The sequence below is a fragment of the Labeo rohita genome, chromosome 5, assembly GCF_022985175.1.
Source record: "Labeo rohita strain BAU-BD-2019 chromosome 5, IGBB_LRoh.1.0, whole genome shotgun sequence".
NCBI classification, from domain to species: domain Eukaryota; kingdom Metazoa; phylum Chordata; class Actinopteri; order Cypriniformes; family Cyprinidae; genus Labeo; species Labeo rohita.
The window spans coordinates 43,366,152-43,391,144 of record NC_066873.1 but is presented as its reverse complement, the minus strand read 5'-3'; the positions used below and the strand labels follow the sequence as shown (position 1 = coordinate 43,391,144).

Here is a 24,993-nt window from a genome sequence, read left to right as displayed (position 1 = left end):
TGATGAATGTCTGATTTCATACTAAAATCTCCACAAAACCATAAGTCATAAGTAGCACAGGTATTTTTGTAGCAATAGCCATCAATACATTGTATGGGTCAAAATGATAGATTTTTCTTTTGTGTCAAAAATCATTAGGATATTAAGTAAAGATCATGTTCCATGAAGATATTTCCAGCATAAATATATCAAAACTTAATTTTTGATCATTAATATGCATTGCTAAGAACTTCATTTGGACAACTTTAAAGATTTTCTCAATATTTAAATTTTTTTTTTTTGTACCCTCAGATTTCAGATTTTCAAATAGTTGTATCTCAGCCAAATATTGTCCTATTGTCCTAACAAGCTATACATTAATTAAAGCTTATTTATTATGTTTAAATATGTTTAAATCTCAATTTAAAAAAAAAAAAATGACCCTTATGGTTTTGTGGTCCTGGGTCACATATGAAGAATAAAAATATGTCATGTGTCATCTTGAATATATATATATATATATATATATATCTGCATATAAAAATATTCATACTTTACACTTTATTTATATAATATCTATTCAGTAAAACAAATAAATAATTTCTTCATTTCTGCTTCTACACCATTTTTTCAGTAAAGCAAAATGCTTTTAATATTTTAATATACTTCATATTTTCTGGAACCTTTTTTCAAGTTCCAAAAACACTTTTTTCAGGATTCTATGATGAATACAAAGTTAAAAACAGCATTTATTCAAAATAGAAATCTTTTGTAGCAATACATACGCTAACATCTAAAAGTTTGGGGTCAGTACTTTCTTTATTTATTTATTTTTTATTTTATATTTAATTTTTTTTTTTTTTTTGATTGGTTGATTAACTGATATAAGGTGACAGTAAAGAGTTCTATTTTGAATAAATTTTTTCCATCAAATAATCCTGAAAAAAGTATCAGAGGTACCAAAAAATATGAAGCAGCACAACTGTTTTCAACACTGATAATAATCAGAAATGTTTCCTGAGCAGCAAATCAGCATATCAGAATGATTTCTGAAAGATCATGTGACACTGAAGACTGGAGTAATGATGCTGAAAATTCAGCTTTGATCACATAAATAAATTACATTTTAAAGTATACAAAAACAGAAAACCGTTATTTTAAATTCTAATCATATTTCACAGCATTGCTGTATTTCTGATCGAATAAATGCAGCCTTGTTCTCCACTAAATGTCATTGCTGTCTAAGAGAAAGAACTGCAAGATCTCATAGAAGTGGTATAAAAGTGGGGTTATCACAGGGAATGTGCTGGTGTGAGACGTGCCACACTGAGCCGCTGCTGAGACGCGTGTGTTTCTGCATGTCTGCAGACTCTCACATGTTCCTGAGAGTCTCTCTCTCCTCAAATGCTCTCCCGCTCTCCACACATGGCTAGAATGTGAGAAGAGGGTGCGAGAGCAGGCCTGCAGGTACACAGCACCTGGGTGGAAGCACTTGACAGAGCTGTGCCAACCTCTCCTCACAGCTGGGTGACAGCAGCAGCAGCGAGAGGTGATGTTTGAACAGACATTCCAGCCCAGAAAACCACAGAGACACACGAGGCAACACAGAGATGTGGAGAAAGACACAACATTTTCAGAATAGTACCAAAATAAATTCTGCAAAAACATCCAATGCCAAAAAAAAGCTGCAAAGTTGATGAAACAATCTAATCTGTCTTTAAACGCACAATAGTTTCCAAAAAGCACTGCTGACACATCACAAACATCAACCAGACCATCAAACTGAACCATTAATGAAAAAAATAAGTAAATCAAAATACTACAGGGCTGTGTGTGTGTGTGTGTGTGTGTACATATATATATATATATATATATATATATATATATATATATATTTTATTAACAAATTATATATTATTTTTCAAATTATATATATATATATATATACACACACACACACACAAGTATGATTATATTATATGAAATTATAATAAAATAAATAAATAAATAAATAAATAAATAAATAAATAAATATATAGATAGCCTTAGGATATAGTTTATGGATATAAATGGATATTAGGATATAAATAAATAAATATGTAATTAAATATATAAATAATCTATGAAAAAATTCATATTTTTACACATATTTATATCATATATATTTCATATATATATATATATATATATATATATATATATATATATAATAAAAAATAATACTAATATATTTTTTGCCTAATGACAAAATTGTATTTTAAGTATAAGTATTAATAACTAAATAAATAATTAAATAAATGCTCTATGAAGAATTCAAATAATATATATAATTATATATGAAATATATATGATATACATGGTTATATTATGTACAAAAAAATGTGTATACACATTAATGAATGAATATATTTTTATTTTATATATATATATATATATATATGTATGTGTGTGCGTGTGTGTGTGTGTGTAAAAGAAAGAAAGAAAGAAAGAAAGAAAGAAAGAAAGAAAGAAAGAAAGAAAGAAGCAGAGGGGTTTTGTGTGTGTGTATCTTAGTGTATTTCACACTCTCTCTCAAAGGAGGCCAGAGTGTGCAGAGTGAACGATCTCACACACACGCGATGAGCCAGAGGAAAAACACACAAACACACCCTCAGCTCCTGCCTGCGCTCACACACATCCGTTATCACATTTATAGGATATTGCAAAATCATCCTTCGTTTAGTTATTGTTTCTTAACAAATTTTGCCAGCACATTTCAGCTTATCTGCTCAGACTAAATGTTCCGGTTTGTATTTGCCAAGCAAACCGTTTCTTGTTCATGCATTAGTGCACACTCTCACAAAACTGTTACACTAAAAATGGTTTAAAATAAAAAGAATAAGGTACATGCTGGAGACAAGCAGCAAAATCCTAAACATCACATTAGTAAATTTAATTACCTATCAATTACCCTGCTTAAAATCATATCTGTATTCAATAAACCAAACTCTTTTACAACTGTTTGCATAATCTCAAATTTAGAATATTAAAATACTGTATATATCTGCTGTTTAATGTATCATTGACATTACGAGAATTGTCTAAATTATTTGTACATCATATGAATTATGCCAATGCAACAAGAGTGAATGTTTTTGCTGCACAATATGGCACTGTCTTTTCTCTCATATTTAAATGAGCTTTTCACTGGAAAGCTGACATGTAAATGTTTGTCAAGCTTTGCTAGTATATGCACAACAGGAATCTGCTTGTCAACACAAAATAAGGAGAATCACTCAAAATATGTCTACAGATTATCTAATGTTTTATACACAGTAATCTGGTCATCTAAAAAGAATGTGAATACTTATGTAAAGTGTGTTTTAATATATATATGCATCAAAAACCAAAACATCAACAGGTTCGACGTCATGCATCCACCAAATAAAAATCACTGCCTCAACAGCTGATTAAAAGTAAATGAGCAAAAGCGGTGTAAAAAAGTAAAAATTAGTTGTAAGACCTGCTTGTGTTTGCTATTTTTTAACCGCAACTTTGAGCGAACAAGTACTTGAGTCACAAATGATGGAACAGGCTAGAAAAGCCAAAGTCTAATTCCCACATCATTTCTGAAGGGCTAATAAGCGTGTTTGTTGTTTCTGTAAACTGAGATATTTCTCTGAGCAGAATCTAAACATAGAAAGTGGAGAGAGGAGAGTTGAGCAATTCCTTCTCTCAGTATCTTACAACAAAAAACTTCTGCTAGATCTGACCAAAACCATTGATGGTCCAAAACTGTTTAATGAATTGAGCAGAGAAAGCAAAGCCACGAAAAAAGCCATTAAAGAGTTTGAAAGAGACTTTGTGTGTATGTATATGTTTCCTAATGGTCCACCAGCGGTTGTAAAGTGGCAAAAAAAATTCTCTCTCATAGACAGAGGCCTATAGCTCTGTTTACAGCCCCTTTGGGATTGGGTTTCTGCCATATTAGAGTTTATGGAAAACTTGTTCTTTAGAGCATTTCAAGTCAAAACTAAATTGTGCATGCAGAAAATCACAATCCCTATCAATAAACCGTTTTACAGCAACAAACCACAAACAAATCAAATGTACAGAAATTATAATAAAGTAAAAAAAAAAAGTTCCATACGGTCACCGTACTGTCAGATCAAAATCTTAAACATACTTGATTTTCATGCTAAACTGCTGAAAAGAAACTCCTGTAAATTTAGGAACACGGACTAAATTCACAATCTCTATGATCTTGGCTATTAAGGGACAAAATATGCTTTTAAACTACTATGATTCAGCATGCCGTATCATGTCATGAGCCGAGTGTGAAATCAACACAAAACATCACACGTTCCAGCTATCACCCTTAGATGCTTGATGGATGTCTGACATTCACTTAGTAGTAAACAAATTTATCCACGAATGGCAGAAAATCTCCTTTCTCTTCCTATAACACACCAACTAGAAGCTTTCTCAACATACCAAGCATGGAGCACAGCAATGTTCAGAGGATGTTTCTGCTATTGCGTATTTGAAAACCATTACATCACTGTCTGTCCCCTCGAAAAAAGGGGAATATGTGCGTCTGCAGTGCTGTGGACACTAAAACACATACAACACACCTCTAGCTCTTACTTAAATGTATCGCATTAACTACAGCACAAGCACGTTCCACTAACACCTAACAATCAGGAAGTTCAAATACTTCATTTTGAACGCCACATCTACTGTTTTATCATTCATGGAAACATAAACATTCTAATGTAAAAAAAAATGCAGACTTGTATCAGCACACTGGATGAGTTATTCAACAGAAACGTCTCCATAAGTGACAGCACAGAGAGCTTTACTGTTTGACTCATTACATGTGCGTCTGTCAATTAGAACAAGTTGAGAGTGGAGGTGTGTGAGTGTGAGTGTGTTTTGTGGCTGTCTGTGGTGCTTGTTAATCTCTGTTAAATGAGAGTCATAAAAAGCAGGCTGGGTGTGAATTAGGAGGGCTAAGTACCTCATCACTTCTTTATAAATGCTACTTTAAAAGAGACAAATAACATGCTGTTTACAAATAACACACTGTTAAAGCCACTTCATACAGTTTGGGGTTTGCAGTTTTGCATTTTGCACTTTGCACTGGTGCAATAGAATGTTTGTTCAAATGTATCTGGTGCTACTTGTTTGCTACTTTTTCAGAATGTTCAGAGAACATTCAAATGTAACATTCCCATAATGTTTGCAAAATGATACAATGTAAAAAATACGGGTGTACTGAACGTTCCAGAAATAACGTTTTCATAAAACGTTATCACATGCGATACTAAAGACGTGAAAAAGCTAGATAAGCTCTGAATTTAACAAGTTAACTACTAGTACATTACGTGAAAATTATAAAAACAAAAAACGAGGCTTTTTAATTATAATTCTTGAATTATAAAGTCTGGGTCTTTGACATGACAAAAATAGAGGAATTCCAGACTAGCCTATGTAACACCCTTAAAAATAACTGAAAAGACGAATATATAGATAGAATATATCTAGTTCTGCTTGCTTACGGGGTCTTGTGAAAAACTGCTCGCTGTCATGTCGAATGAGACGCCTTCAGTGAAGAAGAGGCTTTTAAAGGACTTGGACAAAAAAAAAAAAAAAAAAAAAAAAAAAAAAAAAAAAAAAGTCAAAAGAAACTGTTGACCGCCACTGAACACTGGATTCTCACTTACTGTACAACACACCACGAGCTCTGTGATTTATGCCGAGGCTACTGTTCTGACACACACACACGCACACACAACATAAACGGCTGTAAGAACGAGACTGTTTTTTTTTTAGCAAAATATTACATATTAATCATTTATTGACGTGCATTTTATTATAATTATCGTAATTCGCAATGCTAGAATTGTTTGTTTTTACTTCACACACAAATAATGCATCTATGCCTATATTGTTATGTTTTATGCAGCGTTTGCTATTGAATACGTGTAAAAAAATGCAAACAATATTCTATTACTATTAATAATAAGCCAAAGACAAAAAAAATAATTAGCAATCTTGTTCTTATTGCCGTCATTGTCATATGCTAAAACACTAAAAAGTAATAATAGTCTATCAAAATACCAAAAATATTTTGATGAATATTATATAGTCTATCCATAAAATCCTTGTGTAAAAAGTAAAACCAAAATTTTAATTACTTGCTTCGAAATGTTCATTTTCAATAAACACACACTGAACACACACTTTAAAAAAGCGAAACTCGTGCAGCGTAACAGAAGACACACATGACACGAGATGAATGAATCAGCCCTTACTGTTGGTAGTCGTGTTTACAGTAGAGTTTCTGATCTCTGGAGTAGCAGCTCATGGTGAGGAGCTGCTGACACACGGAGCACTGCAAGCACTCTTCGTGCCACGAGCTGTCGTTGACCCGCAGGAGGAAGCGATCAGAGATCGGTCTGTGACATCCTTCACACACACTCTGATGGACACAGTCTGAACCTGATGACAACACACAACCAATGCACATCAGATATACTTCCAATGGACAATTTAAACAAATACAACACATAAACAAATAAATGCGACATACATTTCTAAACTCGTTTGCTAAAAATATTGTTTCCTTAAGTATCATAATATAATCTAAGTGAAAATGCGCAGTTGTTACTTTAAGGCTACGTCAAAAAATGTGTATTTTGTTTTTAAAGTGTCGAATAAAAATAACTCCTAACGCAATCAGACTGATTCAGCAATTTAATTTAATATACGAAATTGTATTAAAAAAAAGAATCATACAAATAAAAGTAAATAAAATGTTTTATGTTAATTATGATTTACCACACACTATTACATCTAAATTACTGGCTTCAAAAAAAAAGGTTAATTTGTGAGTTACCTGAAAAAACACTTCTACTGTATTAATTTTGAATGAACACGCAAGTAGCACTGAAAATATACGTCTATTAAACTAAATATTTGGGTATTATATTTTCTGCCTAGGTTGCTGTTATTTAATACAGCTGTGTTTATATTACCAAAAAATAGAAACAAAAGAAAAATGCCTTTATCCACACAAAATATGACATTTTTTTGTTACAAATTTATGACTGATTTTAATATTCGTCCTAAAACAGCTGATTTGTAGATGAAAACCAATAACAATCTGATAATGATTAAATGATAAACACAAATACATTAGTTTCCATTTTTATACTACTGATGAAAAATGTAATATTTATTTTTTTTGTTTAGATGTTTTTAATTACGCAACGTTGTTGTTATAATAATTAAAACAAACATGTACACTCTTAAAAATACAGGTTCTTTACAATGCCACAGGAGAACCTTTTTTGTCTAAATGGTTCCATTAAGAAACTTTAACATCTGAAGAACCTTTCTGTTTCTTTGTTGCGAGGTGGTTCTTTAAAGAACCTTTGGCTGAATGTTTTTTTGTAGAACCAAAAATGGTTCTTCTATGGCATCGCTGTGAAGAACCTCTCAAAGCACTTTTATTTTTAAAAGTGTAGTGTAATTTCAAAAACAGTATGTGTCATTTTCATAAACTTACAGGCGCTGCACAAACACGAAAAGTGCACATTTATCTAATCTGACCCGTAAAAAGTACTGTAATTGCAGTCACGTAATATTTTGGACTTATAATTTTTTGACTAACTTATGTTACATTTCTGAAACGAGTGCAACTTCGATGCGAATTTCACCCATCATTTGTTTCTGTGAGGGTGTGAAACTCACCCAGCATCACTCCCAGAGACTCTGCTCCTGTTCTGAACTGATCTTCAATTTTGATTCCGTCCAACATCTTGAAACGGCAGGACTGATGTGTTTGCAGGACAGCGACTCTTTGCTGACCTGTTGCAATGTCCAAAAGAAGTGTAGAAGCAACTGCAGGCGGACCGTGACGAGACAGAAACTAAAAGTAAAATAAAACTATCTAGTCTCGCTTTGCTAATTCTACAAGGCGAGACCAAAACACATTTTTTTTTTAGAGTACGAGGTGTTCAGCCGATCAGCGACGCTTGATTTTGAGGTTCTTCCAACGGGGTCCTGCGAGAGAAACAATATAAAACCGTCCAGCTAGAGCTTTCTGTTCTCGGTCTAAAGTGAGATCCTCCAGGAACCGGCTCTGATAATCCAGCAGCGGGAGGTGCGTGTGAGCTGTGAGCTCCTCACTGAGTGTTCACGAGTCCTGTGCTCCTCTTGAGGAGTCCGTGGAGCTGCTCAACTCCCTCTGATCGCGTCATTCTCCCGAGCTGCATGTGATGCTATTGGTGCTGGATCACAGCAGAACCGCCTACAACACCAGATGTTCTGAGGACAAACAGACAGCAATAATTGTTAATATAAAAGTATCTGGACGTCATGCACTATTAAAATGGTTCGCAGAAAATAAACCGCATATGGACATATCTGCATTCAAAAGTCAAAAACATAATTTCATCCCTGGAACAATTTAAGTGACTCCAACTTTGGTATTTTTAGAGGTCAGATCAGGTAGAAAAACCTCCTTCAGGCAATAACGACACACTTTCATGTTTCACAGCGTGTGACCACAGTATTTGCGAATACAGGTTACCGAATTCATCATGAAGATTTCATCTGCGATAACGACAACATCAAAGAAAACAGTACTTTATAATAAATAATGACGATGATTAGGAATATTATTGGTTGTGTCTAATATTATAAACTAGACTGCAAATATAAAATACGTTTTATTATTTAAAAAAAACTCATTTTCATACTTTAAATAATAAACCTATAAACAAACAAGAAAAATCAACATGTAATTTTGGATCGTAACCATATTAATTCTCAAAATATTTTTGTTCTTGTTTCTATTGTCTTTTATTACAAAAATGTATATATCAAGACAACTACAAAAGTGCCTTTCTATATAATTTACCTGAATATGAAATACAGACTATAATTAATTATAGCTTTTAAAAATAACTTTTTAACTTAAAAAGACAGTCTGTTCCTTAAACATCGAATATTAACTTCTTACATTCGATTTTCCGCTTTCTATCGTGTTTTATTGAATTGCTTTCGTCATAAACAAATTCTCAATGCATTCAGCTGTGAAATCAAGGCAATATATTTAGAAGCTCGAGTCAGATATTTAACAAAGAATCATTTCATTTCTCGCGCAGCTGCTATGAAAACTGCGCTTTTATCTTCATGAAGTGACATTATCTGCATGATTAATAAAGACCCAGATAAAAGCTGATTTAATCTCTCCGCGCATAATATCCATGTAAAATTCATAAGGAGAATCTTTTGTGTTTCAGATCTGCGCAAATTCATTTCGCAGACAGACATCTCGGAGCAATAAACCTGCGAGGAACAAGAAAGAAAGATAAAGGGGGAGTTTGTATCTTTATTACTTTCCTCATTAGTATTCTTCTCTTCTTTAATTATGACAGGCTGATTTACGTTCTCTCATGCGGACGAAATATGCCTTTCTCCTGAACATCTCACCATGTTTTTTCAAGTTTTATATAGGATAAATAAGGGAGATTTAATTCGTCCCGCTTCATATCTGAGAAAAAGAATGATTTATAGATATTTATTATGTTTTTATATAAAATAAAAAAAATAAATAAATCGAGATCACTATCATTTTCATTCACGACATAAAACATTTGTGTACATTAACACGAAATAAAATTATTTCTGACAATTAAATTGCATTATTTAAAGCAGATGCCCCTTTTTAATGATCACTAGGATATTTGAACGTATTAAAAATAGTATCTTATTTAATGCTTATTTAACAGGCCTGGTGTCTGAATAAGTGAGCCGTCAAAGATGAACGAAGTATGCAGTAAGTGTAAACAATCATGCATTAATAATAATAATAATAATAATAATAATAATAATTATATATATATATATATATATATGTGTGTGTGTGTGTGTGTGTTCAGGAGTGGCAATAATAAGCCAGTCTGTTTTTTGTTTATGTGAATGTTTTAAAAGAAAAGCGTTCTCTGTTGCTATGGTAACCTCCTCCCGCGAACGCGATTTGCGTTCGCCAATGTCAATTTCGCGCAATCTTTACTAGCATTCTTATCAGTGTATACTTTTATGTAAAATAAATACATCCTACCGAGAACACCCCTTTATTTAAAGAGTTTCAAGTCAGAACTGCCATGTAAGCGGACACAAAACCTTCAGAACTCTTATCAGGTCATTTCCAATTTCTTCGTTATTTTTTCCGTAAACGGTATATTTAGAAATAAACGTAAAAGTCTTTTAGTTCTGATTTTATATAAACAGTGTAAACCAGCAGTCGTTCACTTTGTTCTGTTTTGAGTTTGCTACTTCTGGGGGAAAAAAGCTCACAGGTACAGCCATATTTAGCTAGACAATAGCATAAACGCTTTTAAAATCAAACTTAAACACAAAACAGCATAAACAACATGCATGCATAATTAAATAAATACTATAGTTATGTAAATACATAATTAATACTCCTTGCGCCTGTTGTTTTTCAATAGTCTGTCATAAACAGCTCTGCTGCGTTGTTTCATATTGTGTTCTTGCGCCCTCTAGCGCCAATCGTCCTGCTATTGAACTTATTGGTCTGAAATGCTCATCTAATTCATTAAAACAGGGGTGTCCAACCCTGTTCCTGGAGATCGACTTTCCTGCAGTTTAGTTCCAACCCTAATCAAACACACCTGTCTGTAATTATCAAGTGCTCCTTCAGATCCTAATTAGTAGGTTCAGGTGTGTTTGGTCAGAGTTAGAGCTGAACTCTGCAGGAAAGTCTATCTCCTGGACCAGGGTTGAGCACCCCTGCATTAAAATACTGAATAATAACCCTATTAATAACTATAATAAGTTTGACATTAAAAAAATAACAATGCTAACCTCTCTAATCTTCAAAACCGGTTTTACTAAATCTTATAAATGGCAATATTCGGGTGAAATTACCAAATTTAGAAGAGCGTAGCCATTCATTAAATGTGTTGAGACAAGTTTTAATGCCATCTCAGGTAAAAACTAAGGTGGGAAGTCATCTTTCTCCATCTCATGCTGCTTATAATTTTTACATGATTTCTTTACTGCATGATTTCAAAACATCTGCATTGAAATCTAATTGGATATTTAGTCCTGTTGCATTTGATATCGAATGAAAGAAATGCAAAACTCTTGGGATATATTTTTCTGTTTTAAGTCATTAGAACCATGACTCAAAACACTGAATAATTTGAAGAAAGACCAAAGATTGTCATAATGCACCAGTGGGGTATGCATTACAAGTAACACAAATTAAATTTACAAATTTACAGTTACTTTTTCAAATATGTAACGCAAGCTACATTATTTTCCCATTTACTGACTGACAGCTCTCATGTCAGTGTGAACATGATGTTTACTTTAGTTTTAGACTTAATGTGACTAAATTCACTCATCTCACTTGTACAAAAACAGATTCAGTATTCCTCAAAAAAAAGAATAAAAACTGTGAAATGCAAACTCAGAATATGAAGCAAACCTGCAATAATTAAATATTAACACAAATAGCCTTGTATTTCATCTCATCTTATTAACCATGTCTTTGCTGCTGTCCTTTAATGATCCAATGCAACCATACTAATAAGCAAAAATGATTTTTTTTTCTCCTGCATTCTACTGTACAAACTGTAAAAAAAAAAATTACATTTTCTTCGGCCCGAGGCATACTTTTACAAACAAGCAAGCCTTGCCCAGATTCAAAAAGTAATGCAAAAGTAATGTAACATTACTCTCCATAAAAAGTAACCAACGTAATTAGTTACTTTTATAAAAGTAATGCAAAATTGTAATGCATTACTTTTAAAAGTAATTTTCCCCAACTCTGTAAAGCACTGTCATTTCATATCCTACAGATAAGAATGAAGTTAGTAATTGTGAGCAAATTCTTTTCATAACAGTGGTTTATTAATAGCACCATTTATCAATCTGACAGCCATACACACCTGCAGATTTGTGTCAAAAGTCAAAAGACAGTCTGGTCTTATTCTGGTTAATAGTGATGCTCATTTCAGGAAACTGTCCTAAACTACAAACCTGGAGATGCAAAAATGTAAATAAACATAGAATCAGATAAGTTTAAATGAATCAAACCTTCTCAACAAGCAGACCACAGTACATGTGCGAGCTCTTCTTGAAGCCATTATCAGCTTTATATCTAGCATGTTTTGTGACTTTACGCTTCTATCTCATCTGCCAACATGTTATGAGAGGAAACCAGTGGACTCCGAATATTAAGTTGAGGATGTTTGGTATGAATGTTAATTCAGGAAAACCTCCCAATGAGCTTCATTAAAAACCCTCCTGAAAGAGCAGCATGTCTGATCAAATGACTTTTACGATATTAAAGCTAATTCATGTAATCTCCACTTATGTGACGCATGTTTTCTTCCAAATGGAAAATATTGGATGTAAATACATTTAACAAGCGGGGAAAACAAACCAAGCTCTTAAACTGTTTATTGTGGGTACGTTTAATAGGTTCCGTAAGGCAACAGGATCTGCGGCTAATTCACATTAAACCTTCTTCAGCGACAACAAATTTGTGTTGGCCATATGTCAATATGATGCAAAACAAAATAATTTAAACTGTTTAAACCAGGGGTCACCAGATCCGGTCCTGGAGGGCCAGTGTCCAGAGTTTAGCTCCAACCCTAATCAAAGGCACCTGAACCAGCTAATCAAGGTCTTACTAGGTATACTTGAAACTTCCAGGCAGGTGTGTTGAGGAAAGTTGGATGTAAACTCTGCAGGACACCGGCCCTCCAGGAACAAGTTTGGTGACCCCTGGTTTAAACTAATAAATTTAAATTATTATTATTATTATTTTTTTTTTTTTTTACTTTACAAGTTTGACTGTGTACAGAACAACATACTACTCAGTCCACTGAATAATGGAGAGTACATACTGTATTAAAATACTAAGTGAAACTGCAGTAGTTTGCTACATTATGGTCTCATCACAATGTATGCATCCATTGGTCAACTTGGAAATAAATAAAATTATTTTGCATTTTTTAGTTTATATATCTAAGAATTGAGCCTACAGAAATAGACAAACAAACAATAACAAAAAAAGAAACAATCTGTTTTACATCGCACATTACAGCAAATGTGCAAGATACAGATATTATATGTGCACATAAAATTCACATGCTGTGAGCAGAGCACATATATGCAGAAATAGCAGGACTATAGTTTATGTTTGCTATTCCATGTGTAGCTGAAATTTATTTGGACTGCTAAAGTTACTAGAATGTTTTAAAGGGACAGTTCACCCAAAACTGAAAATTTGCTGAAAATGTATTCACCTTCAGGCCATCCAAGATGTAGATGAGTTTCTTTTTTCTTCATCAGATTTGGAGAAATGTAGCATTACATAACTTGCTCACCAATGCATCCTCTGTAGTGAATGGGTGCCGTCAGAATTAAAGTCCAAACAGCAGATATAAAAACATTACAATAATCTACAAGTAATCCAAACCACTCCAGATGATCATTTAATGTTGGGTGTGAAGTGAAAAGTTATGCATTTGTCCATAATCCATAATACCGCTTCCAGTATTTAAAAAAAAAAAAAAAAAAAAAAAAAAAAAAAAAAAAAAAAACCTGTTGTTCTCCCACATCGAAATACATTGACATATTTGTTTCAAACGGTTCACTTTTTTCCTCTTGGAAATGGTGCTTGATCTGTACATATTTCTCTCCTGATTCAGACAAGGCAACTTTTCCACTAGAGAAAGCAATATTAAGGATTATGGGCTCATATTTTAGCCAGAAGCAACAGCTTAAAGTTCAAAATATATTAATACATGTATGCATTTCTTACAAAGATGCAGCTTTTTGCTTAATAAGATATTAATTGATGGACTTGAGTGGTGTGGATAACTGTGATGTTTTATTCAGCTGTTTGGACTCTCATTCTGACAGCACCCATTCACTGCAGATGATCCATTGATGAGCAAGTGATGGAATGCTACATTTCTTCAAATCAGTTCTGATGAAGAAACAAACTCATCTATATTTTGGATGGTCTGATTTGTAGCAAGTGTTCATTTTTAGGTGAACTATTTAACTTTAAAATTTCTTTACCATAATATTAAAGTTCAAAAATCATCAGTCACATTGACATTGCATCAAATCAGTCTAAATTTGATCACTAATTAATACTAATTCTTAGTGTATTGAATTAAATATTAACAAAACTGCATTTATCTTTCAGTTCAGTATAACCTATTGCATGATTTGCCATTTTTGTCACCCCAAGAGTTCTAAAGGTTAAGAAAGTTCAGATTAGCCAAATCTTTTATTACATCTCTGGAGAGAGTTTTGGTTTAGATGTTTTTTCTTTTTCTTTTTCTTTTTCTTTCTTTTTTTTTTTTTTTTTTAATGGTTTGGCTTCATTATTTAAACAACCTTACTTGTTTTATTGTCCTGTGGCAAAGGTTCCTCTGAAGCTAATGGAAAAACAGCCTTCAAAAGACTCTATCAAAGCTGAAATGACACACGCTTCAGAGGCTGATGTGACTGGGAGGTCTTTGTGCTGCGCTGTAAACGTCTGGTAGGAAGCCCAACTTTCTTTCCATGACGGCAAAACTACACATCAGAAGTGTTCAGAGGCAATACAGTAGTTAACTGAGTCAAGCACATCATATTTTGACATGTCACACCAACACAACAATCTGTTCTCTTCACTATTGCATTAATGTAAACAAAGTCTACAAGTTTGTGATCAAACTTGTAGCATTTACAGTGAAATTGGCATTTTAAATGAATAGTTTACAATAATTATATTGATTTCTCACCCCAAAAAAAAGCATTGTTATTATTTACTCACCCTCATGTCATTCCACATTCATATGCTAGGCCTATTATTAGCCTACTATGTGAAACACAATTGCTGTCATCAGGAGAAATTTTAAAGAATCTATGCAGCTCTTCATATGCTGGTTGCAGTTTTCTCCTCTGCATATTTAAATGCTCACGCTCTTTAAAGCAGAGTGGATTCTAACCGACTGCTGATATGATGTAGTTAAGCTGAAAAAAACAAGTTTTAAAAGTTTTGTGGTGTAATATACACTACCGTTCAAGAGTTTGGGGTCAGTACATTTTTATTGTTTCTTTTTTTTTTTTTTTAAGAAATTAATACTTTTATTCACCAAGGATGTATTAAGTTAATAATTAAAAGTTTATTAAAAGTTAATAATAAATAATTTACATTGTTATAAAATATTTATATTTTGAATAAACACTGTACTTTTTAAACTTGTTATTCATGAAAGAATCCTGAAGAAAAAAAAAAAAAAAAAAAAAAAAAAAAAAAAAAAAAAAATCACAGGTTCCAAAAAATATTTGGCAGCACAACTGTTGATATTATCCAACACTGATCATTCTAATAATAAATCTGCATATTAGAATGATTTCTGAAGGATCATGTGACACTTAAGACTGGAGTAACAGCTGATAAAAATTCAGCTTTTCATCACAGGAATAAATTCTATTTTAAAGTATGTTAAAATAAAAAAACATTATTTTATATTGTAAAAACATTTTGCAATATTACTGTTTTTTTTCTATATTTTTTATAAAATAAATTCAGCCTTGATGAGCATAAGAGACTTCTTTAAAGACTATTACAAGTCTTACTGACCCCAAACTTTTGAACGGTAGTGTATATACAGGTGCATCTAAAAAAAATTAGAATATCGTGAAAAGTTCATTTTTTGTTTGTAACTTATTTAAAAAACTGAAACTTTCATATATTCTAGATTCATTAAATAGAAAGTAAAACATTTCTAAAGTTTTTTTTTTGTTTTCATTTTGATGATTAGAGCTTACAGCTCATGAAAGTCAAAAGTCCAGTATCTCAAAATATTAGAATATTTACATTAGAGTTTTATTAAATGTCCATCCCTACAGTATGAATTCCGAATTCTCTCTTGTTCTTTGAAACCACAATCATGGGGAAGACTGCTGACATGGCAATGGTCCAGAAGACAATCACTGACACCCTCCACAAAGAGAGTAAGTCACAGAAGGTCATTACTGAAAGGGGTGGCTGTTTACAGAGTGCTGTATCAAAGCATATTAAATGCAAAGTTGACTGGAAAAAAAGAAATTGGGTAGGCAAAGGTGCACAAGCAATAGGGATGACCACAAGCTTGAGAATACTGACAAGCAAAGCCGAATCAAAAATTTCAGAGAGCTTCACAAGGAGTGGACTGAAGCTGGAGTCAGTGCATCAAAAGTCACCATGCGCAGACATCTTCAGGAAAAGGACTACCAAGCCACTTCTGAAACAGAAACAACGTCAGAAGTCCTCTTTTCAGATAAAAGTAAATTTTGAATTTCATGTTAAAATCATGATCCCAGAGTCTGGAGGAAGACTGGAGAGGCACAGAATCCAAGCTGCTTGAAGTCCAGTGTGAAGTTTCTGAAGTCAGTGATGATTTGGTGTGCCGTGACATCTGCTGGTGTTGGTCCATTGTGTTTTATCAAGTCTAAAGTCAATGCAGCCATCTACTGGGAGATTCTGGAGCACTTTATGCTTCCATCTGCTGACAAGCTTTATGAAAATGCTGATTTCCTTTTCCAGCAGGACTTTAGCACCTGCCTACAATGCCAAAACCACTTCCAAGTGATTTGCTGACCATGATATTACTGTGCTTTATTGGCCAGCCAACATGCCTGACTTGAACCCCATTAAGGATCTATGGGATATTTTCAAGAGAAAGATGAGAAACAGTCAATCCAACAATATACAGACGATCTGAAGGCTCAATAGTGCCTCAGCAGTGCCACAGGCTGATTGCTTACTTTACTGATGCTGCAGTTTGTGCTAGGAGCAAGGAATTTGCTGTAATATGTGCTGCCGACAAGTATTGAGTGCATAAATGAACACACTTTAAAAAACGTGAACTTTTCTGTTTTGCAAATACATTTTTTGATTAATCTTAGGAAATATTCTAATATTTTGAGATACTGACTTTCATGAGCTGTAAGCTCTAATCATCAAAATTAAAACAAAAACAACTTTGGAAATGTTTTACTTTACATGTAATGAATCTAGAATATATGAAAGTTTCAGTTTTTGAAATAAGTTACAAACGAAAAAAATGAACTTTTTCATGATATTCTAATTTTTTGAGATGCACCTGTATATATCATGGATAATGAGATTTGAAAGCTGTAGTGAATGTTATGTAAAATCCATGTAAACTTGTCTAAAACAAAGGTCATGTATCATACATCAATATCTAAAGTACAAATAAGTAATAATTACCTCAATCACTGGTCGTTGCGGTCTGTTCTTCATCATTATGATCGTCCAGAATCCCACGGCTCTGAATGGCTAAAGTTATGAAATGAACGCTGCAATAAATTTAGCATTAGCTCTACTTCAGTTGACTGACAGATCTTGGCCTGGATCTGAATCCAGCTCTGGAGGGACTAGTTTTAGCCTTAGGGGGTCTTATAATAGTGCACAAGGGTTTATACCAATAAAGATATTTGCAGGACATACTACATGATATTTTTCAAGTGGTAGAAATTCAAGAGAGACAAGTAGAGCCTTGTAGAGCCACAGAGCCTTATAAAACCTGAAGCAGTTATTATTTATAGGAACTTTTCGGTAAATTACGCAAAAACAGACGCATGCACATTTAACGCACATCTTGCTACTAAAAGTGAAGCATAAACCAGAAGAAAGATATCATGATTAGGAAAGAAAATGAAATAACCTTTGTGTGGTTTCTTAAACGCTCAATCATTGTCTATAAACATGCTTTGCTGTGCTTCTTGTCCAACTTCTCATTCTCTTAAGAAGTCATTAAAAGCCACACAAACAGTAACATATTGCCCAAAACCATCTGCAGCATTTGAGGGGATTTTATGCTTGACATCTTGAAAGTTTCCCTGCGGTTTGTTGCGCATGTTCAATCTAAATAAAGTGACTTGTCAAACGGCCACAGGAAGCTCAGAGCGTTTGTGAACCCAAAACAGAGACAGATTTCCAGTAAACATGAATTACTCTGTGGCGAAAACCATCCCGTTTGTGCTTACAAATAGGGGTAAGATGTGCCAAGAAGAAATGCCTTGCTACTGTGCACAAATATTTAACACTGTTAAAGGAATAGCTCATCCAAAAATGAAAATTTGTTAAAAATGTACTTACCCTCAGGCCATCCAAGATGAGTTTATTTGTTCATCGAAAACAATTTGGAAAAATGTAGCATTACATCACATGCTCACCAATGGATCATCTGCAGTGAATGGGTGCCATCAGAATGAGAGTGCAAACAGCTGATAAAAACATTACTTGTGGATTATTGTGACGTTTTTACTAACTGTTTGGACTCTCATTCTGACGGCACCCATTCACTGCAGAGGATCCAGTGATGTAATACTACATTTCTCCAAATCTAATGAAGAAACTAACTTTTCAGACAGTAATGAAAACTTTTAAGAACAATAAAGCACAAAATTTAACCAGCATTCAACAATGGCAATCACATTTATAAAAGAAAAAAAAAATTAAACCAGTTGACAACGCAAATGACAAACACACAGCAGGTTCATGTAGAGGCAAAACAATGACTTGATGGATGATACACATTAAACGGCTGATAAAATCGTGAACAGGAGTTTATTTACGCAGTGCAGTAACTAAACATGTTTTATTGTATTTGTTTATGTGACCAACTTGGAAACTCGACACACGCAACAATTCCCAACATAACGTTCCAAAAAAATATATATATATTGGGGAAACATACTAGCTACATTCCTAAACATTTAAATTAGTCTTCATATAAAATCATTAAATAATTAGACGAAAGAGTACTATGAAATGGCAAATTAAATCCTCACTTTAATGTTGAAAAAAATAGATAACGCTGCATGCATTCCTATAGGGCCTTTGAGATAAATAAATGAATGAAATGAAAAATCGACATCAACGTCAGCATGTAATATTAGCCAACAACTTCAGATATGATGTTAAAACTATAATTTTGGTTCCTAGATCTATAAACCTGGTTTTCCATACAGGTTAGACGTATTCTTGAATTTTAAATTATATTCAATAGAAGTAAAAAATGCATCTCAGGCTCGATCGATGCCTGAAAAATCAGTTTAGAAAATCCGAAGGTACTGACTGCCCCAGACAAGAAGAGAAAATCAGATTTGTGGTTAATTGCAGAAAAATTCAAAGTTTTAAAATAGTGGTTAGAACATGTAACAATAATATAGCTGCTTAAACATTATAATCCACTGTAAGAAACCTAAAACCCATCTGAGTGTTTGATTAAAGTCTCACAGTGAAGGTGTCAAGCCATCTGAACGGACTGGCGTCTTTAATCACTCAGACGCTTGGTGTTTCCAAGCTGAACACTTTCACCTGAGATGGCTGTTTCAGCAGGGCGTTCTTAGAAAACGTCCGGACATAATAACACTGTACTTTCAATATTAATCATCACCATATTAATAAAGCAGCAGTGGCACACGGAGCAAATCACACGACTCAAAATTTCACTGCGTGAGCTGCTTCCGGACTGCAATGGTGCACTAAAACCGAACGGCTAATGACAAAGTTTGAATCACAAAAACTGTCGAGAAATGTTTAGCCCATCCCAAAAAAATCCAAAGAAAGAAATGAGAAATTGTATTTTGCATAAAGAAGCAAAAGAGCTGCACTTTTCTTTTCTTTTGGACTTACTTTTTCATCAGATATAAGCACATTTACCCTAAATTCCCATTGCTGCAATGCAATAAAAAAAAAGTCTGTTATCACTTTAAAGCCTTTATAATGCATTATAAAAGTAACTTTAATGCATTGATAATGCACCTTATAAAGCATTTATGATTTAATTAATTGAATAACCAACTTTAGAAAGTAGAATAATTAAAATACATAACGATGTTTGCAATTATTACTGAAAAGATATAATGTATTATGACATATTATGAATACTTTATATACATTATGTATTTATATACATTATACATAAAGGCTTTAAGTGCTACCAAAAGTTTCATTAATACAATATGGAAAAAGAGTACATAATTTGTATTGCAGTAATGAGTATTTGTGCAGAAAATAAGTTTCAATTTCATAAAAATCTATATAGTTTTTTTTTCTTTATGCAAAATGTAATTTTTTATTTTTTCTTCAAATTTTAGGGTGAGACATGACCGTGAAAATACTTGCTTGTTAAACAAAAAAAAGTTTCAAAAAAATATCACCATAAATGTCAGAAGCCACAAATGGACTGGTAGAAACAATATCCGAACGCTTGAGCACCATCGAACATCATAACGAGATTGAAAGAGAGTAAAATCTCAGTAAAAGGTGACCAGTGGTGACAGGAGTGACAGATCAGTTCAGGAGGAACATTACAATGACAAAAAGGGGAAAACACACAATTCTAAAACAACGCATTCCTGATTCATCGCTCGTCTATGTACAAGGGTTTGTTCTAATCTCTTTTTCTCCAGACAAACACAAAAACATTGAAATGTTTCAGAAGTCCTGTAACAGTGCAGTGAACTAGGCTCCATTTCTAAACGAATCGAAAACAAACTCATGCAGTCGCTGCGATCTAAATAAAACTGAGCAAGCGAATGAACCAAAAGAGGCAAAAAACTAAACAAAACAAACAAAAAAAAAAATACTCCTCCACATGTACGCAGACTTTGGGGCTCAAATGTAAATTCTTAAGGGTTTGTCCAAGTGTGACCCCTCATGAAGTTATTATGGTAACAGCATCTCAGTCCAGCAGCCAGAATAAAGTCAGAACACAACTTTAGATGCAATACTAGTCGCATAATAAAAGAAACACGGTAGTGGTTTTGATTTGATCACTGTAGCGATGGAGATCCGCTCGGCGTCCAAAGCTCTTTATGAAAAAGCAGCATCAACTTAAGAGAGACTGAACTTGACCACAAGAAACATTTGTTAATTTTATGGAAAAAAGTGAACAATATCCCTATTTTTCCCTCTGTCTGTTTTACTTTCAGAGAGGTGGATGAGTCTCTGCTCAGATCAGGTCTTCAGAAGTCAGAAGATCTCCTCCTCTCCATCTAACCCTCCAGCGTGTGAGCGTTAGGCCTCAGAGCCCAGAGACGTTCTGGTGGGGCTGGGTGGCAGACGGGCCGCGGCGCTGTGCTCCGTCCGGAAACTATATTCATACTGACAGAGATGCAGACAGAAAGAGTTAAACACCATTTGAGAGAGAGTTTCAAAGCAAACACTGCCCTCTAGTGGATCAGTCAAAAACAGCTACACATACTGGTACTGCAGCACACAATTCTACTGATCTAAAGTTGAACATCAGTGGCGGTGCTAGGGGTGTTTTTATTTCAGTGTCTTGTGTGTATCCAGGCTGAGTTTTCATGCACATTAAAATGATTTCCATTAAACCAGCAAAATACAGCTGCTTCAGGTGTCTTTAAAATACTGTAGCCTATAAATTCATAATACTGATCTCACCATCTGTTAAAAATAGATTATTGTTACTGTATAGATAGATTTTTAATCATGGTATTATTTGACTTTCTAGGGCATACACACGCATTTAGAACAATCATATGAACAGAATTCATAAAAACTGTTTCTTACTTCGTTCCTGAATAAATTGTCCGTTTTGAACGATTTGATTGAATAAATGATTCAACGAGTCAGTCATTAAGACAATCGCTTGCTGCAACCGACTGTAATTTTAGTCTCATTCTTAAAAATATTCTTTCTATCATTTGATATTTATGTTCTAAATTTTATATTTCAAACATTAATTTCATAATATTATTTATGCAATTTGCTAATTATAATTAATTATACTTGTCTCTTAAAAAAATAAAAAATAATTAAGCTACTTAGCCAATGTAATTTTAGCCAATGTAACTGAATAGCCTATTTTATTTGAAATGTATCCTGTGTATTTTGATACATACATAATGTCTCTGGGCTAAACCCTGGATATCCACTTACCCTAGAACCACCTGTTGAACATTAAATTTCAAAAGAAATCATATTAAATAAAACAATTAGGCATATATATATATATATATATATATATATATATATATATTATATATATTATATATATATATATATATATATATATATATATATATATATATATATATATAAAATGATATATTAAGTATAATGGCAAAAGACAAAATTTATAATTATTTTTTACATCTTCTGTTTTCACTTTAATTTTAATTTTGTTGTTTTTGTCACTTTTATTATTATTTTTGATGTCTATATAGTTTTGATTTATTTTTATTTTATTAGTTTACTTTTTTTTTTAAGTTAAAATGAATACAGAAAATATTTCTAGATATAAAAAAATATAGAAAAAACAAAATAATATAAAATAAAATAAAGAAAGATTAAATTCACTTTATTTCATTTAAAGTTTATTTCAAGTAACATTTTTAATTGTTTTAACTATGATAACCCTGGTTTACTCACTAAGAATTATTTAAAAAAAATAATAATAAAGAAAGAAATTAAATAAAGAAAGAAATAAAACTGACAAAACAGACATATCGAGGAGATTTAATCTGAAACTCAACTTGACTTAACTGAATACCTCTAAATTCCATAATACATATTTATACCACAAAACCAGTCAATTTTTGAAATTTTTGCTGAATAAATAAGCTTTCCATTGATGTATAGTTTGTTAGGATAGGACAATATGTGGCCAAGATACAACTATTTGAAAACTGGAATCTGGGAAAAAAAAAAAAAAAAAAAAAATATTGAGAAAAATCGCCTTTAAAGTTGTCCAAATGAAGTTCTTAGCAACGCATATTACTAATCAAAAAGTAAGTTTTTATATATTTACAGTAGGAAATATACAAAATATCTTCATGGAACATGACTTACTTAATATCTTAATGATTTTTGGCCCATATAATGTATTTTTGGCTATTTCTACAAATATATCCGTGGTACTTATGACTGGTTTTGTGGTCCAGAGTCACATACAGTGCAAAGGTCTTTAGTGCATAAACTTTTTACACCGTATGGTTATAATTAACATTATATTTATGGTTCCTGGTGTGAACAGGCCTTTTTCCTGACTGTAAACTGACTGTAGATAATAGGGAAATACTAATTCAACGGATATGCATGTAAAGGATATATCATATGACTTATCCGATCAGATTTAGAGTAATTCTTTTTACATAAGAAAAGCACAAATATTTGAAAAACATTTTTGCATTCACATGGACAGAAAATACCTGCTTGGAAACAAAACACCACTTGTCATGTTTGAAGCTCAACAGATTCTTACCTCCTTCTCAATCTCTGCAAGTGATTTAATTCTGATGCCCATTAGATCCACCTGCTGCAGCTGAAACACAGAACAACACTAAGTTCTCCTCAATGTCCAGATCAGCTCTTGTGCTAATTTTGAGAACTTAAAATACATTCCTCTTTGAAGGATTCCTCTAAATCTATATTTAGTTTACTCTTTGTGGCCTACAGACTATGCACTAGTTCATATGAAGCATCTGACTGAATGAAAACAGACTCACATCACTGGAGGCGCATGCAAACTTCTCCGAAATCATGAAAGGCACTCCATCCATAGCTGTGAAGTCAAAAAAAGAAGTCAGCGTTAACCAGAGTTCACCAGATCTAATATATTTTGCCTTGCACAAAAAGCCACAAAATGTTAATAAATCATTTGGCATCTACGAAATAAAACTACTAAAATGACCTCCTTGTTTATAAGTCGCTTTGGATAAAAGCATCTGCTAAATGAATAAATGCAAATAAAACTAAACTGAGACATTTTATTTCCCCAAGAACGTGTGACAAATGAGAAGCGTGCGGTAAGAAACGAGAGCTCAGAACAGAAGGAGAGATATTCTGACTCATCACTGAACACCATCTGGAACAGTTAAACAGATTCCACCTCCAGAAGGGTTTATTATTACATCCCTAATGACAGCAGTCATGAATCCACACGAACGCACTGGCCGTCATCACTCTGAGTGCTGATGGGATTTCAGACAGAGGATTATTACATGCAAATGTAACCGACTGCTTTCTCACTGACCTTCGTCTCAAATGTGAGGTGCTCTCTCACGTCAAGCATTCTAGAAATGCACAATATGTCCAATATATAATATAGACTGCCATTCAAAAATTTGGGGTCGGTGAGAAAACATGCTAACCAAGGCTGCCTTTATCAAAAGCACAGTAAAAATAGATAAATATTACAATTTAAAATGACTGTTTTTTTATGTGAATATATTGTAAAATGCAATTTATTTCCGTGAATTTTCAGCATCATTACTCTAGTCTTCAGTGTCACATGATCCTTCAGAAATCATTCTAATAGGCTGATTTGCTGCTCAAGAAACATTTCTGATTATGATCAGTTTTGAAAACAGTTGTGCAGCTTCATATTTTGCCTTTTTTTTCAGGATTCTTTGATGAATAAAACGTACAAAAGAACAAATTAAAAATGTTACAATTTATAAAATTTCTGTAACATTAATGACTTTACTTTTTACTGTCAATATTGATCAATTTAATGCATCTATGCTGAATAGAAGTATTGGGACAGACGGACGGATAGATTGGATGGACGGGACTGGATGGATGGGACTGGACTGGACAGATTGGATGGACAAATGGGACGGACGGATTGGATGGACGGACAGGACAGAATGGACGGATAGGATGGATGGATTGAACTGGATGGACAGGATGGATGGATGGAACGGACGGGATGGGATGGACAGACAGGATGAACGGGATGGACGAACGGGACAGACAGGATAGACGGACAGATGGACGAGATGGGATGAATGGACAGATGGATGGATGGATGGACGGACGGGAACGAATGGATGGATGGGACAGGATTGATGGACGGGAGAAATGGACGGATGGATAGACGGACAGGACAGGACGGATGGATTGGATGGGATGGGATGGACGGATGGTGTGACCCCAAA

The 24,993-nt window shown here is 33.4% G+C and overlaps 2 protein-coding genes across 3 annotated transcripts in view; both read right to left on the bottom strand.

The window, feature by feature from the left end:
- The window catches only part of lmx1ba (LIM homeobox transcription factor 1, beta a), a 62,021-nt gene extending 53,852 nt beyond the window's left edge, over positions 1 to 8,169 (bottom strand). Inside the window, exons 1-2 of the mRNA XM_051110140.1 lie at positions 7,717 to 8,169; positions 6,276 to 6,462 (exon numbers count right to left, since the gene is read on the bottom strand). Coding sequence (XP_050966097.1) covers positions 6,276 to 6,462; positions 7,717 to 7,783 — 254 coding nt within the window. The 5' untranslated portion in view covers positions 7,784 to 8,169. The remainder of the gene's footprint in view (positions 1 to 6,275; positions 6,463 to 7,716) is intronic.
- A 10,461-nt stretch (positions 8,170 to 18,630) lies between these two features.
- The window catches only part of mvb12ba (multivesicular body subunit 12Ba), a 32,071-nt gene continuing 25,708 nt past the window's right edge, over positions 18,631 to 24,993 (bottom strand). For both annotated transcript variants that reach the window (XM_051110142.1, XM_051110141.1), the window contains exons 8-10: positions 23,560 to 23,615; positions 23,316 to 23,375; positions 18,631 to 21,193 (exon numbers count right to left, since the gene is read on the bottom strand). In XM_051110142.1, the coding sequence (XP_050966099.1) occupies positions 21,107 to 21,193; positions 23,316 to 23,375; positions 23,560 to 23,615 (203 nt within the window). In that variant the 3' untranslated portion in view covers positions 18,631 to 21,106. The remainder of the gene's footprint in view (positions 21,194 to 23,315; positions 23,376 to 23,559; positions 23,616 to 24,993) is intronic.